Below are 27,224 nucleotides of genomic sequence, written 5' to 3' on the forward strand. Positions count from 1 at the left end.
AGATGAGCATTGGGCACATATCCACAGGAGGATTGTGGGTAACTGAGTCCTTATAAAAGGTTTCTTAATATTTGTTCACTTTAAAGCTTTCAAACTTACCCTGGCTGTGTTCATATTTAAAAAGCTTGTAAGTGAATATGGATTTTACAATATTTCATTAGCTGTAAGCTTTGAGCCTTGCTTCTGTGGTTTCTGAGTTCCTTGTAAATATTCGTTGGGCTCAGGAAAAGTACTTGCTGTGAAAAAAACTGGTTAATTGTGTTGCCCTGGCACCTTCGGGTTTTAGGGCTAATTTGCTAACTAATGTGGATGTAATCATCCAAAAAGTCCTGTCTGTGTCTAAACTTTAGTTAGTTCTACTTTGCAACACTTTTGAAATTGAATGAAGCTCCTTTGGGTGTTTTGAGATTCAAATTTCTTGCTTCTTACAACTGGTGTGAATATTGAGCTGTCGCTTAAGTTTGACTTAGTTTTGGATTTGTTTGTTTCACTTGATGCTTGTGAACTTGTGAATTGAGAAGATGCTCTATAGTATTTAAACTGTGTTGCAGCCGTATGCTGTTAGAAATTGCAGATTTCGTTAAATTGCTGAAAAGTTTTTTTTACCCTCAAACCACAAAGTTTGTTTTGGTCGCTTGCCCAGTAATGCTTTCTTCAAATGCTGGTTAATGTCTTATTCATTTTTAACATCAAAGAAAGGTTTGTCTTCACTTCTCACATAATGTGAATGCATTTCGTTCGATATTATGATAATATATGACATGCTCTGCTTACTAGATGGAAAAAGTCTTTATGAAATCCACTTGTTCTTTCCCTTTGACGTCCCTCTGTTTGTGTTTTCAGGGCCGAGGTGGGAAGGGCAGCATCTTTGTGTGGGCGGCAGGTAATGGTGGTAAGCAACATGACCACTGCGGCGCAGACGGTTATGTTAACTCCATCTACAACATTGCCATCGGTGCTGTCACTCAAACAGGGAAGCCCGCCTACTTCGGTGAGCCCTGCCCCGGGGTGATGGCTGTCACTCTGACAGGGGCCAGCGTGGGAGGACCACTAACTCTGGTTAGTGTGTGTAGATCTCAGAACACATCTAACAACAAGGTTTATCTTTAACGAATGCATATATATATTTCAGTGTGTGAGTCCTGTTAGAGCCTGTTAAAGAGCAGCGACCTGTGTGATATTTATAGAGGGCTGCCACATGACCTAGGTCACACACAGACACACACACACACACACACACACTCTCACACTCATGCAGACGCAAATGAGTGTTAATTGGAGGTAAAGCATGGCTGTAGTGGCTGAGATAGTTGGAGGAAGAAGGTGAGGTGTTGATGGCGGAAGTAACAGTGAAAAGCCAGAAGAAGCAAACGTAGTGGCAGCTCCAGGGCTGGAGAAAGGCCAATCTTATCAGTGTGATATTACCTTTCTTTGCTGTAATGTCTCTTCCACCTCACATCAGCAGGTGGTCAAACTAGACACAAGTTGTTTTCTTTTAATTATCCTAAAAACTGGTGCTAATACAGTAGCTGCTACAGTGTCAGAAGTCCTCTGACTGGATTAACCCCTCAGGGGACACCGTTTTAGAGAAGTCATAGTGTAGAACAGCTTTTTTACTCTGTATACTGATACGTCTACTTGTAACATATTTTGTTGGTGGTTTCTCCAGGTCACTGTGACCACCGTTGGTGATGGCTGCGTCACACAGTTTCTCGGAACATCCAGTGCTGCTCCGATGGCTGCAGGAATTCTGGCCCTTGTCTTGGAAGTAAAGTGAGTGTCCACCTGACCAGCCGCACCACACACCACGGATACTACAGGATAGCAATAAATGTGATATGTTGTTGATTGCTGTTGGGGCTTGAAATGTTGCTCAAGGGCACTTAGCCTTGTGGTGATGATTGTGCCAATAGCTGGAACTCAAACTGCACTGGATGAATGGCTACAGATATTGTCATTCATGGTGCACAGTCAGTTTCTTAGTCCTGATAACATAATGCTCCTTTGAATTTTCCTTCAGGTCAAAATATTAGTTTTCTAACACTCTGGTTTATAACCAAATACCAGAAAAAAATAACTGATGTATTTACAAGACTCTGTCTACTTTTGTTTTAAGGCTAAAAAGCAAATGTTGCCATCCTAACATGCTTTTAAATTATGATTGTGAATATCATTAACTGTTTATATAGATGGATTAGATACCTGCTCCCCAAATGTGAAGCCAAATCATTTTGATTGCCACGTGATAGCAGGTTGCAGTATAGGTGATAAATCCTGCCTCCTCCATGTTAGCAGATGGGACATAGACTAAACTAAAAAGTCAAAGTAAATAAATAAATCAAATACATTTTTCTCAAAGATGGTTTCTGTCATTTTAGGTAGTTCTCACACTTATGTTTGTTAAAGTGCTAATTTGTCCATTTTATCTTAAATTCTGGATAGTGGGGAGCAATAGCGATGCATTGTCCATGCAGTCTACAGTGAATAAGGTTACAGTTAACAGTATACAATAGTATGCATACTAAACATGTCAATATTTAAAAAAGAAATGAAAAAATGCCATTCATTCATAATTTACCTGAACGCAAGGCGAGGTCTTCAAACAGCTAACAGCCCAAAACTCAAAAAGTCAACGTTGTAAGTCTGTGGAGATTCTCAGTCAGTTTGAACTGAAGAAGCCTCTTGGATGAGAGGCGAAACGTCTTCAAGAAACTCAACCAAGTCCAGTTGATCTGGTTTTTAGCACTTGGATCAGTGGTTTTATGTTAAAGATTACACAGTAATAGACTGAAGATTAATTTTCCCCAAATTGTCAAATAAGTTACTCAAGGAGTTGACTTTATATTTCAGTGCTAAATCCTACTTCCTGTATCTATGAGCATTTCCCACCATGTCTCTCCTCCCCATTTGTTTTTTTAACTCTTCCTTTGATGTAAATCATCTTTTTCTCCCACCCCTTCTTTCCCTCTGTGTCTGTCTAAATCTGCAGATATATCTCCTTTACTCTTTTTTTCCCTTCCTCTCCCTCCTTTGTCTCGCTTGCCACTTCCTACCATTTCCCAAGCCCCCTTTTTTCTTCAGCCCTCTTAACTCGCCAGCTGTCGGTGTGGCCTCGGGCCTGGTGTTTTGTGGTGGTATCAGCGACGTCTACGCCTCCTTCATGTTATGGATGGTACTAGAGGCTGGCTTTACTGCTCCAGCTGTCGTGCCACGGCGTCTCAGTCTCAGTCGCTCGGCTGTAAAATGGAGCGCGGGTCCCCTGGGCAAGGCGACTCCCAGGACATTACTGTTAAAGGCTTTGTCGTGACCCGCTGCTACTGACTTAACTATATATCACCTCTCTCGCTCAGATCGGCAGCATTCTGGTCACGTCTTTATGGAGCTGGCATCTCTCTCTCTGTCTGTATATCTTTCTCGGTCTCTCTCTCTCTCTTTGTCTGTTTCTCACACTTGTTCATTCTGTGTCTCACTCTTTTTCCCCACATTTCACACAAACACGAACACTCATATATTTTAGCACAGAGCAAACCTAGAGGTTTTTTTCGCTCTGATCCCCATTCATCAGAAACAATCTGCCTCATCTAGAACATTCACCAGCACTAAAGCATTTGTTTATACAGACATGAAGATACATTGGATTCTTATTGTAGTAATTACATGCCAAGCAATGTCTCCAGAATTACACTTTAATCAGTAATTCTAAAACTACATTTAAACTGGAGTACAATTACATCAAATTTAAGCAATTGTTTCCAACCTGGGTTATGTGACACCCCAGAGTGGTCCAGGAATAATTTGAGGAATCGTCAAATTATTAAAATGATAATTTAACAACAACAACAAAAATTGTTTAGAATTTTAGCATGATGATGATGATGATAATGATGATGAACGCTGTGAACATTGCACTGCTAATCACATGACAACATGCCCACTATTAGCATTCTGACATTAGCTCAAAGCCTCTTAGACTTGAGACTCGGTCTTTACAATGAGATTCTCAGCAGGATTTAGTGATATAATGAAGAACAGCCTTAATGTAGGGATCATGGGGAAAGTGAGGTGAGAACATGCAACAAAGGTCTGTGGCTGGAATTGAATCAGGGATAATATGGTATGTGTCTTAACCACTAGGCTACCAGGCTTCCCTTTTTCATCTCCAGTGTAATGAGAAGGTTTTCTGCTGGCAGCAGGGGAAATTACAACATACGATGTTGATAAAAAATAGCAGAGGGCCTAAATGGGAGCACAGCAGGTGCATGTCCAGATTATCAGAATGTCCTCCAGTGTGTTACTGCCCCAACAGTGTCAGTGTCTGTCTCTGACAATCTTGGCCTGTCTGTCTCTCTGTGTTTCCATCTGACTTCTTCCATCCGCCGTGACGGCTGTCCAACAAACCATCAGGGCAAATCAATTCCTCACTCATCCAGTACGACAGTCTTTCTGTCTCAGAATGTTTGTTCACTTGATCACAATGTCAGCCCCTCTGTCACTTTATCTCTGTTTCTCTCATCCCCCAGCATGTCTGTCCATTTTCTAGAAAGGAGCTGAACATTTGATTTTATCCTGCCGTATTCTCTCTGATTTGTACCTTTCTGTTAATTCTAAGTGTGTTTGGTCTATCCGCGAAGATGGATTGTCTCCTCTGTCACCCCAGACACTCTTTTAACCTGTTGGTCAGTTGAGACATTTAATGCTTTAGTGAGACATAAAATGTATTCACCTCAAGTGCTCAATGCTAACTGTGAATAAAAATGGGACACTTACATTATTCAACAACTCATCTTTGTAAATACAGGTTGTTAATGGACTTTACTGTATGGCCCTTCGTTCTTTAACTATACAGAAGATAATGCACTTAACAGTGGTTACCTCTGCCAAGTAGGCTACGTTTTCATTGCTGCTGGTTTGTCTGTCTGCAGAATTATGCAAAACCTGAATTGAAAATTGTTGGAAGGGGGGAGTATGGGTCAAGGAAGAACACATTAACATTTGGAGTGTGATTAGGGAGGCTTTTCATTTTCTTTAACGTTGAGAGATACGATACATTTCTTACATTTTCATGAATTTCTGAAGAAACAACGCAGAGATCTTGATGAAAAAAATCGGATATATATTTAGAGGACTGAGGTATGCGCTCTACTGAGCTCCAATTTAATTTACAAGCAACCTTTCGAGTTGATGAAGTTATCATTTGTTGTTTAAGTTCTCATTCAGTGGATATGTCATCCCTGATGACGCTTGTTTTGGATTTTTGTCCAAACCTTTTTTCTTACCTCTGCACAGCCAGCCAGTCACAATGAGAAGTGTCTTCTACGCATGGCTCCTCTTTTTCATCCTGAGATATTTGTGTTCTTTATTGTTTTTTATACTTTGCGTCTGTAACGTGTCAGAAACGTCATCGACACACCCACTCGCCTCTCAGCCGGACCACCAGGGTGGGGCTGTTCCCAGGTGTGAGTTGTTGGGCCGTCATGTTGATTATGGTTATTGTGTTACAATGCTAACTGCAGCTAGGAAGTAATTCTGAGATTTACACCTATTTCCATTTCTGATAAGAATTGATTCAAAATGACTTAATAAGAGTGGATATGTCCTCCCCTGATAACTCTTGTTTGGGATTTTTTAAAGATTTTTGTGAATTTCTCAAGAGATATTGCAGAGTAAAATTCCGATATATTTAGAGTACAGATAACTATGGGCCTAGGAGGTCTGCACTCTGCTGTGTGTCAATCTAGTTTATATTGGAACTAAAGACTAAGGCCACTGTGTTAAATTAATGTGGCTGCTTCCAACCTGAAGTCACTCAGAGCTTTCTCTGTCTAAACAGTTTAATGCTCACTGTCATACAGTGCTGCACATTTGTATAGTATTTCCAATTAATTATCTGACAGAAGAATTTTTGGTTGCTGTGTAGCATTTCTAAATGTCATAAGATATTTGGGACATTGTAAATATTACACATCAAGACCATCTCCTCTTTTCAATACACAAAAACTGCATACATACTAGTCACACAAGTGCAATGCATTAAGGCTGTGTACCAACTCAACTTAACTTAATATAGTATTCATGCACACCGACTACTAAATTTTGTAGGTGCGTAAGGATTTACACTCACACACACAAATGGTAGAAGTGCACACATATGCACATTTAACATATACATATATGTATATATATATATATATATAGTTAGCTCTCAAAGCTAAACCATAGAGTCAGAGACACACATGCTCCCTCTGGCACACACAGACATATTAACACTCAAATAAAGACACAAGATGCAAACTGCCCACGGTCTCACAGTCATGCAAACACACACTAGTATGTGTGACCGTGTGTGTGTGCGTGCATGTGCATGCTCGTGTGTGTGCATGCATGTGTGCGTGTGTGCGTGCGTGCGTGTGTGAGCGCATGTGTGCACTCATTAGGTGCAGAAATCAGGGCTATGCTGGTGGAGTGTATTTAAAGGCGATTGCAGGCATGCAGTTATTGGACTTGGCCTAATTGATAAACCCATTAGTTACACTTGTTCAGATAACATGCAAGGAATCACAGTCTGCTCACAGTCGCTCCAAATGGGTTCACTTAGGCTTAGAGTGCAGCACATTAAGAGAAGATTACAGAGCGATGTGCGGCGTCTAACCAGTCCAAGCCTCGCTACTGTGAGATTAATAGAGACAAACTAAGGACAGAGATGACGGGAACATTTGGACTCTGAAGCTGTACAGGGAGGGTGGGGAAGCTCTCTATGTGTGTAGTTGTACCACAGTGGGTGTTGTCTATGTGTCTCTGAGTGTTTCTATGCTTTCCTGTGTGTGCTCATCTACACATGTTATTGGACATAAGGCAGTGGGTGATTGGCCTTCTCATGTGTATGTAATTTGCGTATGTCTCTGCCCTTCAAACAATGCTGCGATGTGGCTCGGCAGAAGATCTTAATGGGAAGTGTCCAAGCAGAAGATACGCTGGGTAGGATGAGACAGTGAGGTTTAAAGTGCTGCTGTTCTTGTACCAACACATTATACCCCACTGACTAATTAGCTCCACTGTTATTGATATCTCCTTCAGTTACTGTTTGACAAAAAGAAAAGAAGAGGGAAATTGAACAAGCTGAGCATCAGTAAAAAACCTGAATGAAAGTCAATGTCTCTTCTGGCTGCAAGTAAAGTTTTAATGAAGCTGATGATAGTTCATTTATTGGCTGCTCAGGTGATAAATTGGACCTTTTCAGGCCAATAAACTGCAAGTATTTAATATTTCTTTTAATTTTGTTTTATAAGTATTTGCCGGCAATGTACACACTCTAAAGATATGACTCTCTATCAGTCTGTCAAGACCTTCAGTCGTCATTCACCCATCATCTTTCTGATTTGTGGAACTGTGAACATTTTCAAACTGAAAAATCCCAACAATATTGTGTAGATTGCCCTGATTTGTTTTTGATTTTTTTTTTTTTTCAATCATTCATTGTGCTAAGTGGATGAATGCTGCTGATTTTGGTGATCCACAACCACTGCCACCTTGATGTTGACATTTGAGGTTTAGAGTTTTTATATTATTCATTTAATTATATATATATATATATATTAAATTATATTGACTAATGGATGGAATGCCATGAAATTTGGTAACCACAGATTTACTGTAATACCTGGTAATTTCTTGACTTTTTCATCCAGTGTCATCATCCGGTCAAAAATTAGATTTTTCCTAAAATGTTGTCACATGATGAAATATCTGCAACACTGGACAATCCCATAAGCCTCAACTATATTCTGTGTTCTGGACTTATTTGGCAAATTATCATGCTAACACATTAATCAAAAATGTGAACATGGTCATAAACATATCAACATAAACATTTTTTTTATGCTATTATCTGCATTTTTGCATGCTGATATTGTCATTTAGCTGAAAGACAAATCCATTGCAAATAGTTGCAGCATCAGTCTCATTGCTCAAAAGAGTTGTTGTGGGTATCTTGGTTAATTGTGGGTGTTAAAAACAATCAGGGTGCCATGTCCCATTCTCTTCAGAGGCCAGGTACATTTGCACGTTGTTAGATTACTGTTATTGTGTGGACTTGCCAGGTAGTAAGAGAGAACACCTCTCTGCAGAGGAAAAGGGTCTGTTAAAACACCTTTTGTATCAATTTGAATATTTGTCAAATAAATAGGGAGTACTGCTGTGCCTCCCTATGTGAGTAACAAGCACATTGTGCTATGTGGGCACAAATATTTCTATTTAGATAATGCACCCTTCAAAATAAAATTACTACGCTACTGAGTGTATTTGCTTTTAAAACAACATGGCTGCTGAATGGGAAAATTGGGACAGTGGGACAATTGTATCAGTCTCAAATTCACTTGCAGGACTTTATGCAGTAATATGTCATGATAAAAAAGTTGTAGAATTCATTATATATGTCACAATTAAAAAGCTGTTGAAATATTTTAGATGAATCACACAATAAATATTGTCTTCTGCCTTCTACTCTCAGCATGAGCAAATATACAGTATATTATGGTAAAAAATAATTATATGGCTTATGTTCTTTACAGAATTTCATTTTTGATTGTTGTTTACAGAAAAGTGTTGAGTGTGATGCTTCTAAACGGCTGTGAGCTGACAGTGTTTTCCTTCGGGTCCTGATCTCGCCCTTTCTTTCGTCACCCTTCCATCTTTCTGTCCCCTCGATTGCCCGTCTCTCATGCTCTCTCCCCTGGGCTGGACACTTTGTCCTTGCGCTCTCTGACTCCTCCTCCTCCTCGTCCTCCTCGTCCTCCTCCTCCTTTTTGCCTGGGCCCAGTGTGAGTGATAAATTATTCGTGGGCCATGCTCTGAGGGCCCAGGGCTGCTCATTCCTGCACACAGAGGACTAGCATTGATCCGGCCTGTGGTTCAACTTAATTGGAAACCCAGTTACACAAGCTACAGACATACTCCCACACACACAAAAACGCAGTGCCTATACACACACACACACACACACACACACACACACACACACACACACACACACACACACACACACACACACACACACACACACACACACACACACACACACACACACGTGCACCTCCAGACATGCGATCCATACGTGTATACGTGCATGAATATTACAAATGCCAACATAATTACACAACTCTCACATATTCATTAAAGTGATACCGAATTTACATCTGCCCAGTATCAGCTTATGTATGTTTTATGATTTAACATTGCACACATTCAAACTGCAGTATATAACGCAGTATTATGCACACATGTTCCTTAAGCACGGTCACACAGCTCCCACTGCGCACACACACACACACACACACACACACACACACACACACACACACACACACACACACACACACACACACACACACACACTTTATAGTCACTAAGCCTGCATTCTAAGCAGCACTAAAGAGGAGTAACAGTCCACAGTGGAGCAATATGGAGGCCCAGGGTTATCGATTGGACTGAGACACTGACTATCATACAGCTAATAGATTACATCAGACACATCGGAGCAGCCCAGTCAATGAGGCCTGATCCTATTAACTGGGGATTTGTAAACAGTTGTGTGCTCACTGTGACGGCTGCTGTGCTGCTTTGTGAGCCTTGGCGAGGGGATGAAGGCTGTGAGGCTCTGGAGGAGGCTCATATATTGTTCCACTCTGCCCCTGCAGCTCAGATGTGTTATTTGTGCGTGTGCTTGACAACATGCTTTTATTTTGTCGTTTTAACACTGGTGTTAGTTCCCTCTGCAGCTCCTTGTGTTGCTGTTTATCCTTCAGAGGGAGACGCTGACAGAGGGAGACATTCGTTGACAATATGACTCATTAGGCTTTGTTCAATTTTTTAAGTTTTGATGTTATTTCATCATAGTTTATTCTTATTATCTGTTATTAACGACCACAGGAGGAAATCTATATATTTTTTAGAAACAACTCTGCAGTTAAACACCCTGAGAAAGTTTGAATGCCCTTGTTTTTCAATATGTGCACCGTTACCTGTTCAGTTGAGTTGAAGATACTCAAGCATCGGCAGTGCTGTCGCTTACCGGCGCCATTACCTCTTTGAAAAATGGTTTGCCACTGAAGCGCAATCCTGGGGTAGGTTGGGCTGGGAAGGATCCGCCCGTCCTTTCGTTTCTCAGGGATGAAAGTACGCATTTGTCAGCCACTTTTGAAGGAGTCTAGCTGTGCCGCTGTGACACAATCTGCCTTTGAAGGCAACCTTATGTCACAAAATGTGAAGGAATGCAGCTGTGCAACTTTCTTGTACGACCAGAGGCTGAAGCTGAAATCTTTCTACTTTCTTTAGATTCATGCTTTATATTATATTATTATTCAATTCAATTTATTTGCGTAGCGCCGAATCATAAAATACGTTATCTCAAGGTACTTTCCTTTTTAAGGTCGTTCCCACAAAGAGCAGCACTTTGGCGAACGTAAAAAAAGTCCCTCATTATCTTAAGAAAACCACTGCCAGAACCAGTGTGGGCGGCCATCTGCCTCGACCGGTTGGGGTGAGCAGAGAAAAATGAGGAAGAGAGGAGAGAAGAGAGAGAGGGGTGGGAGAGGGGGAGAGAGAGGAGCAAGATACCAGGAATAGTTGTCTAACTGTCATATTATCGGAGCCATTCATATTGAAGTATACAGTGAAACCATGTACATGGCACATCTTGTTGCATATGTTGACAATGCAAACTGTGTAAACTTTATTACTTAAAAGTATGTGTAACAGTTAACATTACCAGGTCGGTTAAATTGTATTTCTGTGTATTAGAAAACAAAACACTAAAGAGAATATCAAGCAAAGCTTGAAACCATAGAATTTGAATACTGACAACAAGCTTATATTAATCATATGTGATGTGTCTAAAATATTTAGGGGAATATTAATTCAATACTGCCGACAGTAAATGACAAGAAAATGTCTTATGTTATGTCTCATGTTATTCCATATATAATGGCTTTTCTTGCATCAAAACCTCCAAGAAGAGAAACAAATGTTCCAGCATTGATAGTGCAGAGAAAAATATTGTGTTACCTATAAGTGAACGTTCCCCCACACATTAACAGCTCAGTTCATCTTAAGTCCATTACAGCATGAGCAATACGTCTGAATTTGCAGCACTCTGGTAGACGCTGGTCGGGAGTTTTTCGGATCCATTTTGTGGCTTAAAACCTGTTCACATCGTTTCAGGGGCTGTGTGGCAAAGTGAAGTGAAAACCCTGAAGGAGAGAGAGGGACGGCAGTTAACCGAGTTCTCGGCCAAGTGTTTTAAAGAGCAAAATGACTTTTCCAAAATATATACTGTAGATCTGTGTCGCGGACTGCTAGGAGAGAGAAAAGCCCTCGGTTCAATAATTAATTCCCGAGACGAGGGTTTTGGAGAGCCGCTGATTGGGCTGATTTTTTTTTATTCTGTTATGATACAAAGGAGGCCGTTTGAAGTAATTTGTCCCAGAGAGAGCGGCTTGGAATACCATACATGCTTTGATTTAGCAAAGCAAATTTAATTTTGTTTGCTTTATGCAAACCAGCCGGGGCCGCGGGGCTTTCTCTGATTCCACCAGAGGGGTGATGGTGGTGGTGGTGCTGCTGCTGCTGCTGATGATGATGGAGGTGGGGGAGTGCACACAACAGAATCACGCTGCTGCCGCTAATGTATAATACAGAACGCACACTCGTACACACAGACACACGCAGTGAGCAGCAACAGTTCAAAAGTACAAAGCCTATCCCCTCCCTACACACACTCCGATCCCTTTGAAATCAAAGCTTAAAATAATTGTTTGTGTGTTGTGTTTTGCTTCATTCTATCTGTCTATTATTAGTGTTACTGGTATTATTCCTATCATGTTGTTTTAGCTGCCTGCTCTCGCTGCTTGCCGGGGTTTTGTTTTATGCTGCTAATGAAAGCTTCTCTCCTCACTTTTTGTTCTGCTTCGTTTTTTCCAATACGTGGATGGAATAAATCTGTTTATATCTTTGCCTCATATTTCCTGAGATGTCTAACACCCAAAAGCACCGTAATGAAAAGGCCACTTGTGATTTTTTTTCTTTACATCTTTATGCAAATTTTTGCCATACAGAAGGAAGATATAGCTCAGCGTGACTGAAGAGACATGCGGAATGAATTGCAGTCATGTCATTAGTGATAGGGGGAATTAGCTTTAACTGTGTGGTACACCTTTAATCACCTTTTGTTGTGCTCCTGTAGTGGAGAGAGGACTGTGCACGTACAGATGTACAGAGGCAGACAGTGGAGGCTTTTTTTCACAGAAGTAGAAAAAAGCTGTTCAGAATGGGTGGCCAAGCGGTTTTCTTAGACTCCATTCAAGTCATTTTCTTAGGGAACAATAATGAGTGGATAAAGCAGAAAAACCCAATTTCCTTTATGCTTTTTATATCCAGTAAAAGCCCTCGTTGACGACCCTTTGGTCTTTTGTTACAGAAAACTGAGCTAATATCCTCCAGCTCTCTGTGCAGTTTAAAGGTCTTAATTGGATTCCATTAGTATATTGCTTGACATGACACTTGAGTCCGCTCTATTAGAATTCCCCTGCCTGGGATTAAAAAGAAGACTTTTTCTACATCCAACTCTCTAGGCTCTTTTGTTGAAGTCTCAAATATTCTTTGTTGGATTCACAATTTTTCAGTGACACCATTATTAAAACCTTAAGCTTGACTTAAACAGGTGCTTTTATGTCTAGAGGACCTGCTGTAAAAGGTATGGCCGTGTCTCAGCTCAGCAGTTTATGTATCAATAAACCTTAGCATTAATACAGTGTAAGCTTTACATGCAGGGCTGAGAGAATGTAAGCCCCATAAAACAGTCCTCCAGCCACTTTCTGCACAAAACGGGAGCTTGTGTTGAGCTCTCGGCAGGTCTCTTCTCAGAGTATCACACAGAGTTGAAGTGCTTCCTCTGTGGTTTCAGTTGGTGTAGAGCAGGGGCAGAAGGAAGGATGCGTTTTGATGCTATTCTGTTTTATGTCCCTTGCCCCAGTCCTGAGCTGACGTGGAGGGATGTTCAGCATCTGATCGCCAGGACAGCAAAGATCCCCGACCCCGAAGAGCCCGGCTGGAACATCAACGCAGCAGGATACCATGTTCACCATAGGTACTGTGACACATCTGTGCCCTTTCTGCACACTAATTAAATGAGGCTTACATGTAAACAGATTGGTGTATTCATAAATCAAACCTTAACATGAGTAGTCTTGTTCCTTTAAGCCACTATGTGTGGCTGAAAACCTTATTGACCTGTTGCTATGGCCTTCTCAGCAACATGTGCCTGTCAAGTTTACTTTTGTCTCTTTGGAGCAATAATCCTCAGAGTCACTCACGTCTGGTAAATATAAGACTCTGTTACTGCGAGGTTTGGGCTACCAGCAAAGCTTTCAGGAATTCACTGAACCCATCTGAGAAATAGCCAGGTACATAACCCCTGTATAACCATAACTAACCCTATAGCTGTTCCCCATGTTATCATTCTTTGTGCTTAGCTGAGCTAACAAGCCGGTGGGTACATGATACGAGAGTGTTATTCTATATCATGTAACTCTCTCACTATGCTTTTTAAAAATTATTCTATGTGTTGATCCAAATGTGAAATGTAAGATTACAGTAATTATCCCTATATGATCTCTACCTCGGATAATTTCAGCTACATTAAATAGCCTATTTGAACCACCTCAACATCCTTCTACACCCCACTGCCAGTAGACACATTGGTGTGTTAAAGGTCTTGTTTAGTGTGGGACTATTTCCTAAAAGGAGCTGTTCCCTAAGCAATAAATATACAGTAAGTTCTTGGCAGCTTGTATGGAACAAAATAAAGGTGTACATTTAGGACATGTTTCTTAATAGCTTCATTATCTGTCTGTATAGATTTTCTCCATAAGAGGATATTAATGATTGAACAGTTTACGTCCCTACAGTGTACATGGCAATGCAGTGGATGTGGTTGTAAAATGTATGATTACTGTAATTATCCCTATATTATCTCTAGCTGGGATAATTTCAGCCACATTAAATAGCCTATTTGAACCACCTCAAGCTTTCAGGGACATACTTTTTGAGCCTCTGTAACACAAAATAGTTAAATTACTTTGTTAAATTAATATTCTTACAATAAAATAAGCTCAAATTAACTTAGAGTAATGGACGTATGCATAAAGCTGAAGGAATAAAGCACTACCCATGAGTTCACTCAAGTAAAACGATCTGTGACGATCAGGCATCGTCCACCTCACTTCTGTGATTTCTTTGCGTGCACACACACACACACACACACACACACACACACACACACACAGACACACAACACTTAAAGGTGCACAAACCTACACACTCTCGCCTCATATAAAGCGCTTCAACCACAAAAAGCAGCAGTCTGTTTTATGACAGTTGAGACAGGTGATCTTGTCCAGGGAGGAGTGTCATTGTAATCCTCTAATGTTATTATCACACCCACAGCATGTCTGAGTGTCTGTACCTGCTCTGATTTATACAGACTGAGGCTGGAGGAAATGGAGCTTCTCTCGCTTTCGCTGTATGAAGCATGAATCTGAGAGAGAGAGAGAGAGAGAGAGAGAGAGAGAGAGAGAGAGAGAGAGAGAGAGAGAGCCCTGTGCTCCTCCAGACATCGTATAAACGCTTTTACAATGCTTTTACAATGTCAGCCAGGCGATGACATATTGGTAATCAGTCATAGCGTTTGTGATGTTTTACCTCTGCTCTCTGTCTCACTCACCTTAACATTTCCTTCCTTCATCCTGGCTCTGACTCTCTGTCCTCACTTCTCTTTGTACTTTCTTCTCCCCCGTCCTTCCTCTCCCCTTCTTTTTCTCTGTATTATTCCCTCTCGCTGCCTTCCCATTTCTCTCCTCCATCCCCTCTTTCGCAGCATGCCGTGTCATAAAATAGATTGTAATTACTGTGTTGCTGTGAGAAGAATGGATTAATTAAAATATAATGATGCCGATCACACCAGCGGGCGTCTGTTGAAATCTGTCCATTTAGGGGCTGTGGCAGAGGACTTGTAATGCCCTGATCATACTGCGGCGGCCACGCTAATTATGAAGAATGGTTTATTGCATGGGCGAGGACGGATGGACTAGACAGTGCAATGAGCACAGGGTCACTTACCATCAATGAGGTTGTTACAATACGTTAAAGATTAGATATGATATCTGTAATAAGAGGATCCATGTTTAAGGAAATTGAAGATAACACTGAATGCTTAGGTTGGGGTTACTGAAGAAGAGAGGTTCTTTAGAGGTCCAAAGTACATGAGGGCACCTCAATAAAGACAGATACAAGAATTGTGGTGTAAAACATAGACTGCTTTGTTTGTGGCTTGATTTATTAGATGCTAGTAAATATTTCCTGGAAAGTGGACGTCTTTCTACAGCCTCTTGCCAGTAAACACAATGGTGTGTTAAAGGTTATGTTTTGTGTGGGAATATTTCCTAAAAGGAGCTGTTCCCTGAGCAATAAATGTAAGTTTCTGGCAGCTTGTTCGGAACAAATTGAAAACTTAGCCTGATCAGTGACAGTCAAAAGAGACTCTAACAAGTCACACTTTATCAAAGTGAAAAACACATTATCGTGTTGATTAATTATTCAATTTAATAAATTCAATTATTAAATTATCACAAATGGAGGCAAAACATGAAGTGAACATTTAAAATCTTGACTTAGAAGTAAAAATGTATTTCATTATGCTCAACAGGACTAGTTTAATAACAGTGTGTCATATTTTCTAATTATAAATAAGTCTTGATCTGAAAATTGGAAGTAGATGTGAAAAGTAGCAGAAAATTTAAATAATCCAGCAAAAGTATCTTGTACAGTACCTAAGGAAATGTAGTGTTCCTTTACTATGACCAGGTAGCATTATTCTATCTACAGTATACCGACATTACATATACACTGTGATGAAAACAAAGCAATCCAGATTTTTTATAGACTTATTAAACCAACCATTATTTCAATACACAGTGTGGCAGAAAAAGAAAAATTATTTCATACTGTTAAATCATGTTAATTCCTACAGGATCAAATAATATTGTATCTTATTGTCAGTAAAACCCCTGAATACAACACAATCCTCGCTCAGTATGTGTCTGCAACCCAGTTGGTTCTTGGTGAAGACACAAGTAACAGCTGGTCAGTGTGGTTTTTAGAGAACATAACTCAAACAGGCTTAATAGGTGGGGGACTATTTTCAGCTGAGGATTAACATACAGTCTCCAGCAAGGTTATTAATTGTGTGTGGGATTGACACTAAATACCTGACAAAGTAATTAGTCTTTAAAAGTTACACGGTCTCTGTTTAAAACTGAAGACTCAATAGAGATGTTGATTATAACTTTTGAAAAACGTTTCACTGGGGAGTGTGTGTGGATTGAGGACAGGTGGTTGCAGAGAGGGCAGCAACTGCATGGCTTTGTAAAAGCTGCAGGAAAAAATAGCTGCCTTATAGATCATGGGTGAGTTGTATACATGTGCATGTATATATTGATGTGTGTGTGTGCATATATGTGAATGTGGGTGTGTGTGTCCTGGGATTTAAGAGGTTGTTGGGTCGGTGGAAGGGGTCGCCCGCATCCCAGAGTTCCCATCTGTTTGACCTCTCCATATAGACTTGAGCTTTAGAAAACTCTGATGTTGTGGTGCGACCCCACCCGCTATACCCCTCCATCCTCTGCTCCCACCACTGTGACGACAATAAACATGTCAGCCACCACACGCCAGAGCAATCTGCAATCAGATTTACTGTGCATGAAATATGGTGGTGCTTTTATTGGCGCAAAGCCTTGTCAGTCATAATTTATAGGTTGTTGCCAACGCCGGCTGTGATGTCAGCGAGCTCCCAGCACCCTCAGGAGAATCAAAAGGGGGAGAGAGCGGAATCGATAGGGGTGAGGAGTGGTGGTTGAGTGGGGGATAAAGATATGAGGACAGAAAATGTGTGTGTGTGTGAGAGAGAGGAAGGGAGTGAGGGAGGAAAGGTATTGGAGACGTGAGGGAAAGAGGGGGGAAAAATAACACGCATCCATCCTGTTCCTCTCTGTGGTGAGTTTATCAGGTTGAGGGAGTGAAAGTGTCAGTTTTTTCCAGGGCCTGTACAAATGGATCTCTTCCTCTCCTCTCCTCTCCTCTCCTCTCCTCTCCTCCTCTCCTCTCCTCTCCTCTCCTGCGGCATTGCTCTGCACCCTTTGAACACTGACACCTATTGATCACATGGTCGACAGAGGGGGGAAAAAAAGAAAAAATTAATCTGCGATTCACATCTCCACTTGAAGCCTCTCTGACCCAGAAATAGAAAGTGGAGAGTCTGATGTTAGCGGCTTTGCACCAGAGGGATGGCGTACGGAGAAGAAGCAGAACGTCCAAACAGGCTTAATTTCATTTAATCTCCTCTGATAGCATAGGTGAAACTACAGTAATTATCCTGTGGGAGATTTAGATAGAAAATAACAGCGGTGGAATAGATCAAAGAAACGCTGCCCTCGCTGCAAAGACAAAGTGAATATCAAGGAGAATGCATGAGTGGTGAAATGGTATCTTAAAAAAAACTGGTGTGGCATTAAAAAATGAGATAAGATTCAATCCCTCTTTTGAAAAATGATCCTCCGTTCACAGAGAACTATTAGAATGTTTACATTTGCTGCATTTTGCTCCATATCAAAATAATTAATTGCCTCCATTTTCAAATTAAAAGTACATTACAACACAATTAAGGATGCAAATGAGCCTGGGCCTGTCGCGAGGAGCCAGGAAAAGTGAAAGAGTGACTTTGTTGATGTATGAGTGTTTGCGTATTTTTTTGTGTATTAGGTGTGTCGCAATGGATCATTGTGCATGAGTGTGTATGTGTGTGTGAATACAGCAAAATGCTGCTGTTGTTGAAGAGAAAGACTCAGTGTTGCTGTGTTGAAATTACATCAGCGCAGGGAAATAAATCAGAGCTCTGCAGTAATAAACAACAGAGTAATTAGGTCATTTTCCCTCAGTAACTGATCGACCAGAGGAGCAGATACTATGTTATTCCTATTGTGTTAAAGGCTTCTGTCTGGGGTTTAAAAAAATCATCCAACATAAACACAACACGCACTTCTCTATCTGTGCCTCTCTTCCAGGGGCTCTGACCTCCATCAAGCCACTTCCATGAAAAATGTCTACATCGCTCTAGAAACCGGGGACAGTAAAACATAATTTTGTCATAACCTTCCCTCTTTGGAGGGAAAACAGATATAAAAGTATATAGCCTGTGGTTTACTGCAAGTCCCCCTCACCCAGCCTGGCAGCAGCACGCAGGGCTGATGAATGCCGGGCGTCGGCCGACTTTTAATTGCTCGTAAATTTTTGATCCAGGGAAACCGCCACGTTCTCCTTGTCCCCGAGCGACATGGGTGACTCAGGAGGGAATAAAAAGAGCCACGGTGAGGAACACAGAGGGGATAGGAGGTGCAGATAGAGAGGATACCGAGCGACACACTAACACGAGCCACATCATCAGGTGCTCCACAGCACAACATAGGAGAGTGTGTGTGTGTGTGTGTGTGTGTGTGTGTGTGTGTGTGTGTGTGTGTGTGTGTGTGTGTGTGTGTGTGTGTGTGTGTGTGTGTGTGTGTGTGTGTGTGTGTGTGTGTGTGTGTGTGTGTGTGTGTGTGTGTGTCTCTTATCAGGAGGGTCCTGTCACTGTGAAACCCTTCTGATATGATGGATGTTCCTCTCTGAGGACAGACACATCACCCACAAACAATAACACCTTCCCTGACAAGATCTTATTTTATCTTAATATAAATAACACTATACTTTTTCATTGAAGTGGCCAATCATGTTCTTATGCATGTTCTCAATTCATACACTGATTTATCATTGACTGTCAGTGAGTAGATAGATGCAACAGTATTAATGTCAAACATCCCAAATGTGAACGCTGTCTCTTAGAAATTACATTTGTAAACCACCAATAAGCTAAATGTTTTGTAAGCAATGTAATGTGGTCCAGATTGCATTTTTTAATCAGTGTAATGAGTTAATTTTCTTAATTACTGACACACAAGATTCTGATCACATTTTTATGTGAAGACGCTGAAAGTTGTCACAACACAACTTAAGGTATTGGGACTGAGCACAAGGAGAAAATTTCTTGGATACAAGAAAATACAAAAATGAGTTATGGCTCTGTGATACACAGAGTCTGGTAGAGCGGGACTTCTCTGGCGCAGGTGACCTTGAACTCCTTCACCACACTGCTGAAGCTTGGTGTTCTGACCATGAGAGATTAGCAGTGGCCAGAGCAGTCAAGGTCGGATTCTGTGTTGGTAAATCCAGGCCTTGAGTTTGCCAGGGAGCCCTGAATTGTCCACAGTAGCCAGCCAGGTTTGGAGGTCTGCACTGGTTACTTGCCGAACGAGTAAGTGTTATAACATTCAACACAGAAATGATATTGTATTTTATATAGATTCCTTAAAATGTCGCCGCGCCTCATTCTTTTCAATGAGTTCTCTGCAGAGTTCAGTTAAAAAGACACAGGGTTATCTTGCACTGGTGCACATGCCTTGTACATAACTCTATAACATAAACTATAATTCAAATTGTATATTTTATGAATGTGTGCGCTGATGATAAATTGCTGTATGTCATAATAATGTTTCACAGTTTAAGATTTGTCTTGTGCTAGCCACTGTGTTGGTGTCTAATAAGCCTTAATTGTAATGGATGTAGTGTTCAGAGTGAATTTCTCCGATCATATTTCAGCTTTTCCCTGCAACATGCAGCACTATGACCACACCAACATACCACCTTGTGTTTTGGGTTTTATTTTAAACTGAATTCCCTATTTTGATCCTCCATTAAAACAGTGAGTGGCTGAGGACACTGGCAAAATCACAAGGGGTTAATATTAAGAGTGAAGTACGCTGCTTAAAAAACTAATCTAACTTTTAAAAGTTGCAGCCCTAATTCAGTCTGAACTCACATACAGAGTATGAGAGCATGCTAGCGGTCTGTGCAGGCTGTGCAGGGTCTTACTGACCTGACCTCTAACAGGGCAACTAACTAACAGTGAAACTGGAAGCAGCACTAACATGCCGCTCTAGTATCAGCACTTGAAGAACCCCTAGTTGGTGACTTCTATTATGTTTCTGCAAGGGTATGTAGTAACCTAAGGATGGTGTAGCTATATGCTATTGACGTCCCTTTAATTTCATCTACTTTCTACTCCTTTACTCCACATCAAGCACATCCTGTGGCGGCAGAAATGAGAGAACATCTATCTGAAAGGAAGAAGGGGGTAAATAAATAAGGTCCAGTTGCCTGCATTTGCATATACAGCGCTCCTTTTTCTTCTTTTACTGTGGAACAGTCCTTATTGACAGTGCCTCTTCTGTGTTGACAGTAATGGAGATAAGATTGAAAAATGGGCTTTAAAAACTGTCTCTGTAGACTCGTGACTGTTGCCAAGTCTAACAGATGCTCATCTGATCAATTTCTTACCCTGTTTGTCTTCCTCCCGAGATGAAAGTAAGAGGAGATAAATATAGGTTTATCCCACCATTTGCTTGTTCATTGCAGTTAGGTCTGACATCCTGCCGAGGATTTTGATTATTTCCTTCTTCTAGCCTCAGATCTCTATCACAGTTTTTTTGTTTTAATTTATTTGTTTGTGCCTCCTTTTCTCTCTCTCTGTCTCTCTCTCTGTCTCTCTCTCTGTCTCTGTCCCTCTCTCTCTCTCTCTCTCTCTCTCTCTCTCTCTCTCTCTCTCTCTCTCTCTCTCTCTCTCTCTCTCTCTCATTCTTCCCCTGCTGTTTGTGTTGTTCCAGTCTCATCTGGTGGTTCTCGGCTCACCAGGTTTGGCCCATTGTGATCTCTTTCCTCCACACATGGCTCTGGCCCCCTCCTCCCCCACTAGTGGCCATATCCAGAGACCCACAGATCATCCACAGGTGTCAGAGGTCAGGGGTCAAAGGGAGCTGGCCATGGTGCTGTGTACCTCTTTGTGTGCATGTGTGCGTTTGTTCATGTGTTGGTATAGGCACATATAAGGGGGAAAGCTCATCAGACGTCTACAGATACCAACACACCTACACCATCAAACATAAGGAAATTACTGTATAAAAATCTATTTTGTAAAACTATGTGAATACATTACAAATCTACACTTTTCCTTTTGCACTAGCATTCAGTTTGTTTTTTCACCTGACTGACACATAACACAACGTACAGCATCGGAGGTCTGCCACAGTTAGAAGGAGAAGAGAAGCTTTCTTCTACAGTCGTCTGACAAATATTCAATATTCAGAAATTAGGCAAAGTTTATTCTAAATGACGTTTTCTGATATTGAAGCCTGGTGCCTTGTGCAGAAGTTGTGCAGGAATATTTTCAAAGTAAATACATGGAAGTCTTTCAGATTTTTGTCACCAGCTTTCTTAAGTTGTTGTTTTTCTTTTATAAATCATACACTTTAAACTTTATTTTCATTTGTGCCTCCTCCCATTGTCCCAAAACCATAACATTCAGTATGAATGTAAAAATACATAGGATTATATATTTTTGGATAGATAAAGAGATACAATGCTACATGCTCTATGTTACATCCCACTGACTGAAATAAAAATGGCTAAAAGGGGAATTCCAGTATTTTGTGACAAATCCTTCAATGAGAGATGTCTAATGTTCTTGGCAAATAATAATAAGAGCCTCTTATCAGTGAAAAAAAAACACTTTTAGTGGACATTTTGTGGACTGTTTCTGTTGCCCCTCAAAATTAAATTGTCGCATTTACACACCCACATTTTTAAACATACGGCCCAGATAGAAAAAATACCGGCATTACCCTTAAAAAAAAGCACAAGAGGCCAACAACAGCTGAATAGACAAATAAAACACCACTGAGAAATTTGTCAAAGAGAAAATGGAACGTTATAAAAAATGACAACATTGATTGGCTTGTGAGATTTAATGTGTTGACATGGTCATCAGGATCCATCATCCCTGATGCCTCTGTTACAGTGTTTCACAGTCTAACTAACACGATACAGTGCTGCTGCAGGCTGACCAACACATAGACGCACAGCTCACTTCCAGTGGGCACAAAGGGAGAGAGATGGGTGAGCCTGATCAACCCCAGTAGTGTCAACCCAATTACTCATTCTCTTTAAGGGCTATTAAAACATAATTGCCCGGCGATTTACATCCAAGTTAACGTGGCCCCGAGATAATTTATTATTTTCCATAAGCCCTTTCTTTTGTGTGCTGACTGAAAGAGTGTGTGAGGGGGAGAAAGAGGCAGACTGTAATTTCCTGAGTCATGAAGAAAGGCATGTTGGCAGCCCAGTGTAATTGTTTAAACCCCACTCTCAGACACCTTCCAGTCACCCCCTTTTAATCCTCGTTATCGCTCTCATTAGGCCGAGGTCAGGGGTCAGCCGGCTCCCCCCGCTTGAAACACAAACACTGCGATGGATAGAGGAAGGGATGGATGATGGGCTGGATGAGGGGACTGGAAGGGGATGAGCCGCAGTGGAGACAGGGATCTCCACTTCAGCACTGTTTTTTTTTTACCTTTTTTATTTGTAGAATAAAGTTGCTTTATTATATTTTTTTATTTTAGGAGGATAAATCCTTATTGCTTACATTCACTACACATTCTAAGTAGAATGAAAGAGAGGTAACAGGAGTCAAGGAGAAATGTTTTAGTGTCAGTGGTACAGTTTGACTGGCTGATCCTGTGGCTGCACACATTTTTTCAGAAGTAGACACGAGTTGCATTCATGATACGTGACTTTACAGTGACAATATTAACTGGACAGTTTCTACATGTGTTGTAATATATTATTTTTTTAATCGGTTAAAATTAAGTTGTGTTGCATCAAATCAAAATATACTTTATCTCATTAAAAATGTTATTGAAAGAAATCCAACACTTTCCACAATGTGCGATGGTTTATAGTGTAAGTTAAAGTGAAGGTTTTAAGACTCAGCATTTAACAAAATATTTTACTCTGGTTTGTTTTAAACAGATCATCAGTCAGACTTCCTCATGGCCTGGTGGTTAAAACACACACAATAACAACTAAGCACGACATCTGAGGTTTGGTTCAGATTAAGATCTTTGTTGCATGTCATTCTCCTCTCTCTCTCTCTCTCTCTCTCTCTCTCTCTCTCTCTCTCCATGTTTTCAGTCCATCTCCTCTGTCACTGTCAATAACAGCTAAATTGCTAGATAAACTGTTGAGGTTTCTACTGTAGTTTGGCTGAGAGACACCAAGAGTCCATGATATATTTTTTCTCGGGCATTCCTTCTCTGGACTGGACTCCACAAAATGTCCCTCTAATTTCAGGGATTTGTGAACGGCAGATTTTGAGATGTAAATAACTGTATATGTGATTGGTCCCTACCCTCTAATCAGTGTTTACGCTGGTAACATTTTTGCATATCGCACATGCAACCAAATATCTGTATATAAATAAGTGCGCCTAACATTTAGCTGGTGTGTCTATGTGTATTTTAGTGAGTTGTGTCACCTCTCTCATCTCTTCTGAGTCTGGGAGCCAGGCAGAGTTAACACTCACACTCACACACACAGGCCCGGACCAGCCCCGCCCCCACTCACTCACACACAGACTAACGGACAGTGAAGCAGATATGAGCAAGAATGTTGAACGAGGCGGAATATCAAATTAGTTTAAGAAGAGTGGCGACAAAAAGTGTGAATACAGGCTTTCTGCTACGTTCCGCTGCTGCAAAATTATACACCAACACTAATCACAAGTTCATTTCTTTGTTTTTTTTGTTTTTCCTTACTCTTGTTGAGGGTTAAGGACAGAGGATGTCACACCTTGTTGAAGGCCCATGAGAAAAGTTGTGATTTGTGAATATGGGCTGTACAAAATCAATTTGATTGATTGATTGATTGAAGTTATTAGGACCTGAACAGTACTGAAGTTTACTTTGTGTTTGCTTAATTCGCTCAAGAGTTTATTAGGCTTGTCGTGTTGGGTTTATTTTCTATTTCTATTTTATTTAATTAGGATATTTTTATATTTTTTATTATAAGTCCAATGTCAGACTGACTATTCCTTAGAATTCAAAGTTAATTGCTCTTTGAAAGGTTGTACTTGCATGATCATGCTATAATATCATGATATCAGTGGTATGAAAATGGTTTCAAAATTATGACAATAATATCATTTATTACAATAATTTCTTGGACAATGTATTATCCAACCAAAATTTGTTATCTCGACCAAGTGAAAGGTTTCCATTCCTAGTTTACAGTTTGAGTTCTCGTAGATTAAAAAAATGTTGTATTGTACAATGAAATTAACTTAACTGAATCGATGTATATATATATATATATATATATATTAAACAAATAATATAGGAGCATTTTCTGAATTTTCACCTCCACAGCAGGAAGACATGTGCCACAGATGAACAGTTCAAAAAGTTACTGTTGAAAAGTAAATAACAAACTAAGATGTTGTTATCTTTAGGCCCAAAAACGATTTGATCAGGTTTTCTGAAACAAATCAAGCTGGCCTCCTCCATACACACACTTTTTCACTGTATCACAATGTCACCTTTCTTCCTCCATTCCTCTTGGTCAGTTGAATTGAAACACGTTGTTTTGGGGCATTTGCTGAAAAGACTGATCTCACATGATTGCATGATAATAAACTGTAACTATGGGTAATTATCAGCTGCCTGTACAAATGACCTGTGGGGCAGTTTTTGTGGGAGAACAGTCTCTACCCAGAAGACCTGTGAGATGTTGTGATCTTTTTAATCTATGTTCACATCATACCTGTACATGCGTCTTTTCACATGCAAAGCTATTTGCACCAATTTCCAGGACTTTTTGTGCATTACATATGGTTATTAGCTGAATGCCAGGAACCTGTCTTGAAGCCCATCAGCTATTGTCTGACAAATAGGGGGCAATGGCCAATATTTTGGGGCTTCCAGTATTTAGCGGATATCCAGGCCAAGACTCTGTCTTCCGTTTGACTTACACCTTTTACCCTTCAACTACTTGTTTTATTTTTTTAAACAAATGAGTCAAACCTTTTTCCACACAACCAACAAACAGAGATACTTTTTGTTTAGCTCCAGACGATATTTTGGCTAATCCCTATTTACACCTACCTGCATATGAATGCCAATCAATTATTTTGCTCTCTGGACTGTTTACCTGCAGGCAACCAAAGCCTGTTCAAATGTGATTGGTCAAACGAGAAACTGAAACCAGCACCAAAATCTTGTCCCTCGCCCACAGATTCGGCATAATTGTAGAATATGTTCAGAGAGATAAGCCAGGATCAGATATGTCAGCCCTGTTTATGGATGTGTGTCTATATCTGTTTGCATCTGGGCCTCCTTCTAATTTCAGAACTCTCCAGGAACTCCAGTTCTTCCTGTTTCACTTCAATCACTTTTCTGGAGCCTGCACCCTTCTTCCTCTGATCTCTGTTAGTTTATGAAGTTGATTTATAAAGTTCTGGGGAATAACTACGATTTTTTGCTCAAACATGCTCTACAGTGTCTGCGAATCAGTTCTTGCATCCATTTTCATTTACTAACTTTCATTCTATTGTCTTTGTATGGATTCAAGCTGCTTCAAAACTTGCCTCGTATTTTTCCTGAACATATCTTTACTGTCTACATTGTGTGTAACTTCATTACATTCTCCACGTTTGTGTCGAACAGTAAGACTGTGTTGTGTTACTTATCTGTAAAGGCTCTTGTTCGCTGTCTTCTATTGTTTCCTCTTTTTTGTATTCTCAGTCCCCTCCCACCCATCCATCTTTGCCTGATCCCACTCACCTCTGATCTGTCTGCAGGAATCACAACCTTGTTTCCCCCAGTGTCCCTCTCTATTTAAACCCAATAAAGATCAATTAAAGTCATTAAGGGCTTTTTTTTAAACAAGGCCAGGCTACTAAATGAGTTAGCAGCCCCCCGTCTTTCTCTATATATAGTATAGGATATGTCTATCTCTCTTTTGGCTTTATTTGGCATGCACAAGGGCCGGTTGGGGTCTGTTGGGGGCCAGGGTATTTCCAGGGTCACATCAATGAACAGTACTGCAAAACTGACATTTATACAGTGCATCTGAAGACAATACCCATATGGTTGCATTGATGCTGTCAATGGGTAATTCCTGGGCTGACATTCAGTATGTAAGGGACGGCATAGTACTATATAATCAGAGACATTGTTATAGATAAAGATGAATTCTGAGGAAGCACACCTCAACAGCAATTGGTTGGATTGTCATGAAATGTTGTCCAGACACTCAAATATACATCCAGCTGAATTTGGTGAAACCCCTGACTTTTATTCTAGCAAAAGCATCAGATCATAATGAAATTCGAGTGGCAACAAAATTAACTAAGTGTATAGGTTCATTAATTTTCGCTCTTGAAATAGGAAGACAACTTTTTTCTGTGCACTCTTCAAAAAAAGTTAGCAAACACAATAGCGGAAGCCGCAGATGTCAGTATACATAGATGCAGCCCACGTAGGTGATGACAACAGAATGTAAGTAAGTCATACAAAAGATTTTAGTCCGCTCCATGAAGTGCAATGTGGTTGTAGTTTGGCTTTTTTGAAGCAAATTGTACCTACTTGATTCTTGCTGTTCTGGGTTTGTACCCTCGTGGTTGAATGCACTTATTGTAAGTCGTTTTGGATAAAAGCATCCGCTAAATGAAATGTAATGTAAAAACCAAAACCAACCGAATCCAGGCCTTTTGGTTTTACCACATCAGTAGTCACCCTTTCAACTCATAACCCTTGAAAATCCACTATCACAAAAGCTGCGGTCAGAGCGTTACAGACCTATCCAGCTACTGTAGCACTAGAGAACTGTTCTTACTCTAAACTCAACAGAAAACAGGTGATGTGAGGGAGCGATAGGAGAGATGAAGGAGAAGAAGTGACCCATTCACAGGACAGCAGGGAGCCTGGTGGTGTTACTGTGAGCTGACAGGACTGTGTGTGTGTGTGTGTGTGTGTGTGTGTGTGTGTGTGTGTGTGTGTGTGTGTGTGTGTGTGTGTGTGTGTGTGTGTGTGTGTATTACATACACTGTGAAAGTGAGAGCATATCTGTACAGTCCATGTGAGACCATGCATTAGTCTGTTTGTGGGATTGTGTTTGCGTTTGGTAAACCACGTGTGAAT

At 40.6% G+C, this 27,224-nt stretch overlaps 1 protein-coding gene across 2 annotated transcripts in view; it reads left to right on the forward strand.

Annotated features, from left to right (window-relative positions):
- LOC118114289 (furin-like protease kpc-1) overlaps window positions 1–27,224 on the forward strand; it is a 173,044-nt gene that overhangs the window by 106,555 nt on the left and 39,265 nt on the right. For both annotated transcript variants that reach the window (XM_035164652.1, XM_035164653.2), the window contains exons 11-13: window positions 844–1,059; window positions 1,670–1,773; window positions 13,025–13,138. In XM_035164652.1, coding sequence (XP_035020543.1) covers window positions 844–1,059; window positions 1,670–1,773; window positions 13,025–13,138 — 434 coding nt within the window. The remainder of the gene's footprint in view (window positions 1–843; window positions 1,060–1,669; window positions 1,774–13,024; window positions 13,139–27,224) is intronic.

The sequence above is a fragment of the Hippoglossus stenolepis genome, chromosome 8 (genome assembly GCF_022539355.2).
Source record: "Hippoglossus stenolepis isolate QCI-W04-F060 chromosome 8, HSTE1.2, whole genome shotgun sequence".
NCBI lineage: Eukaryota > Metazoa > Chordata > Actinopteri > Pleuronectiformes > Pleuronectidae > Hippoglossus > Hippoglossus stenolepis.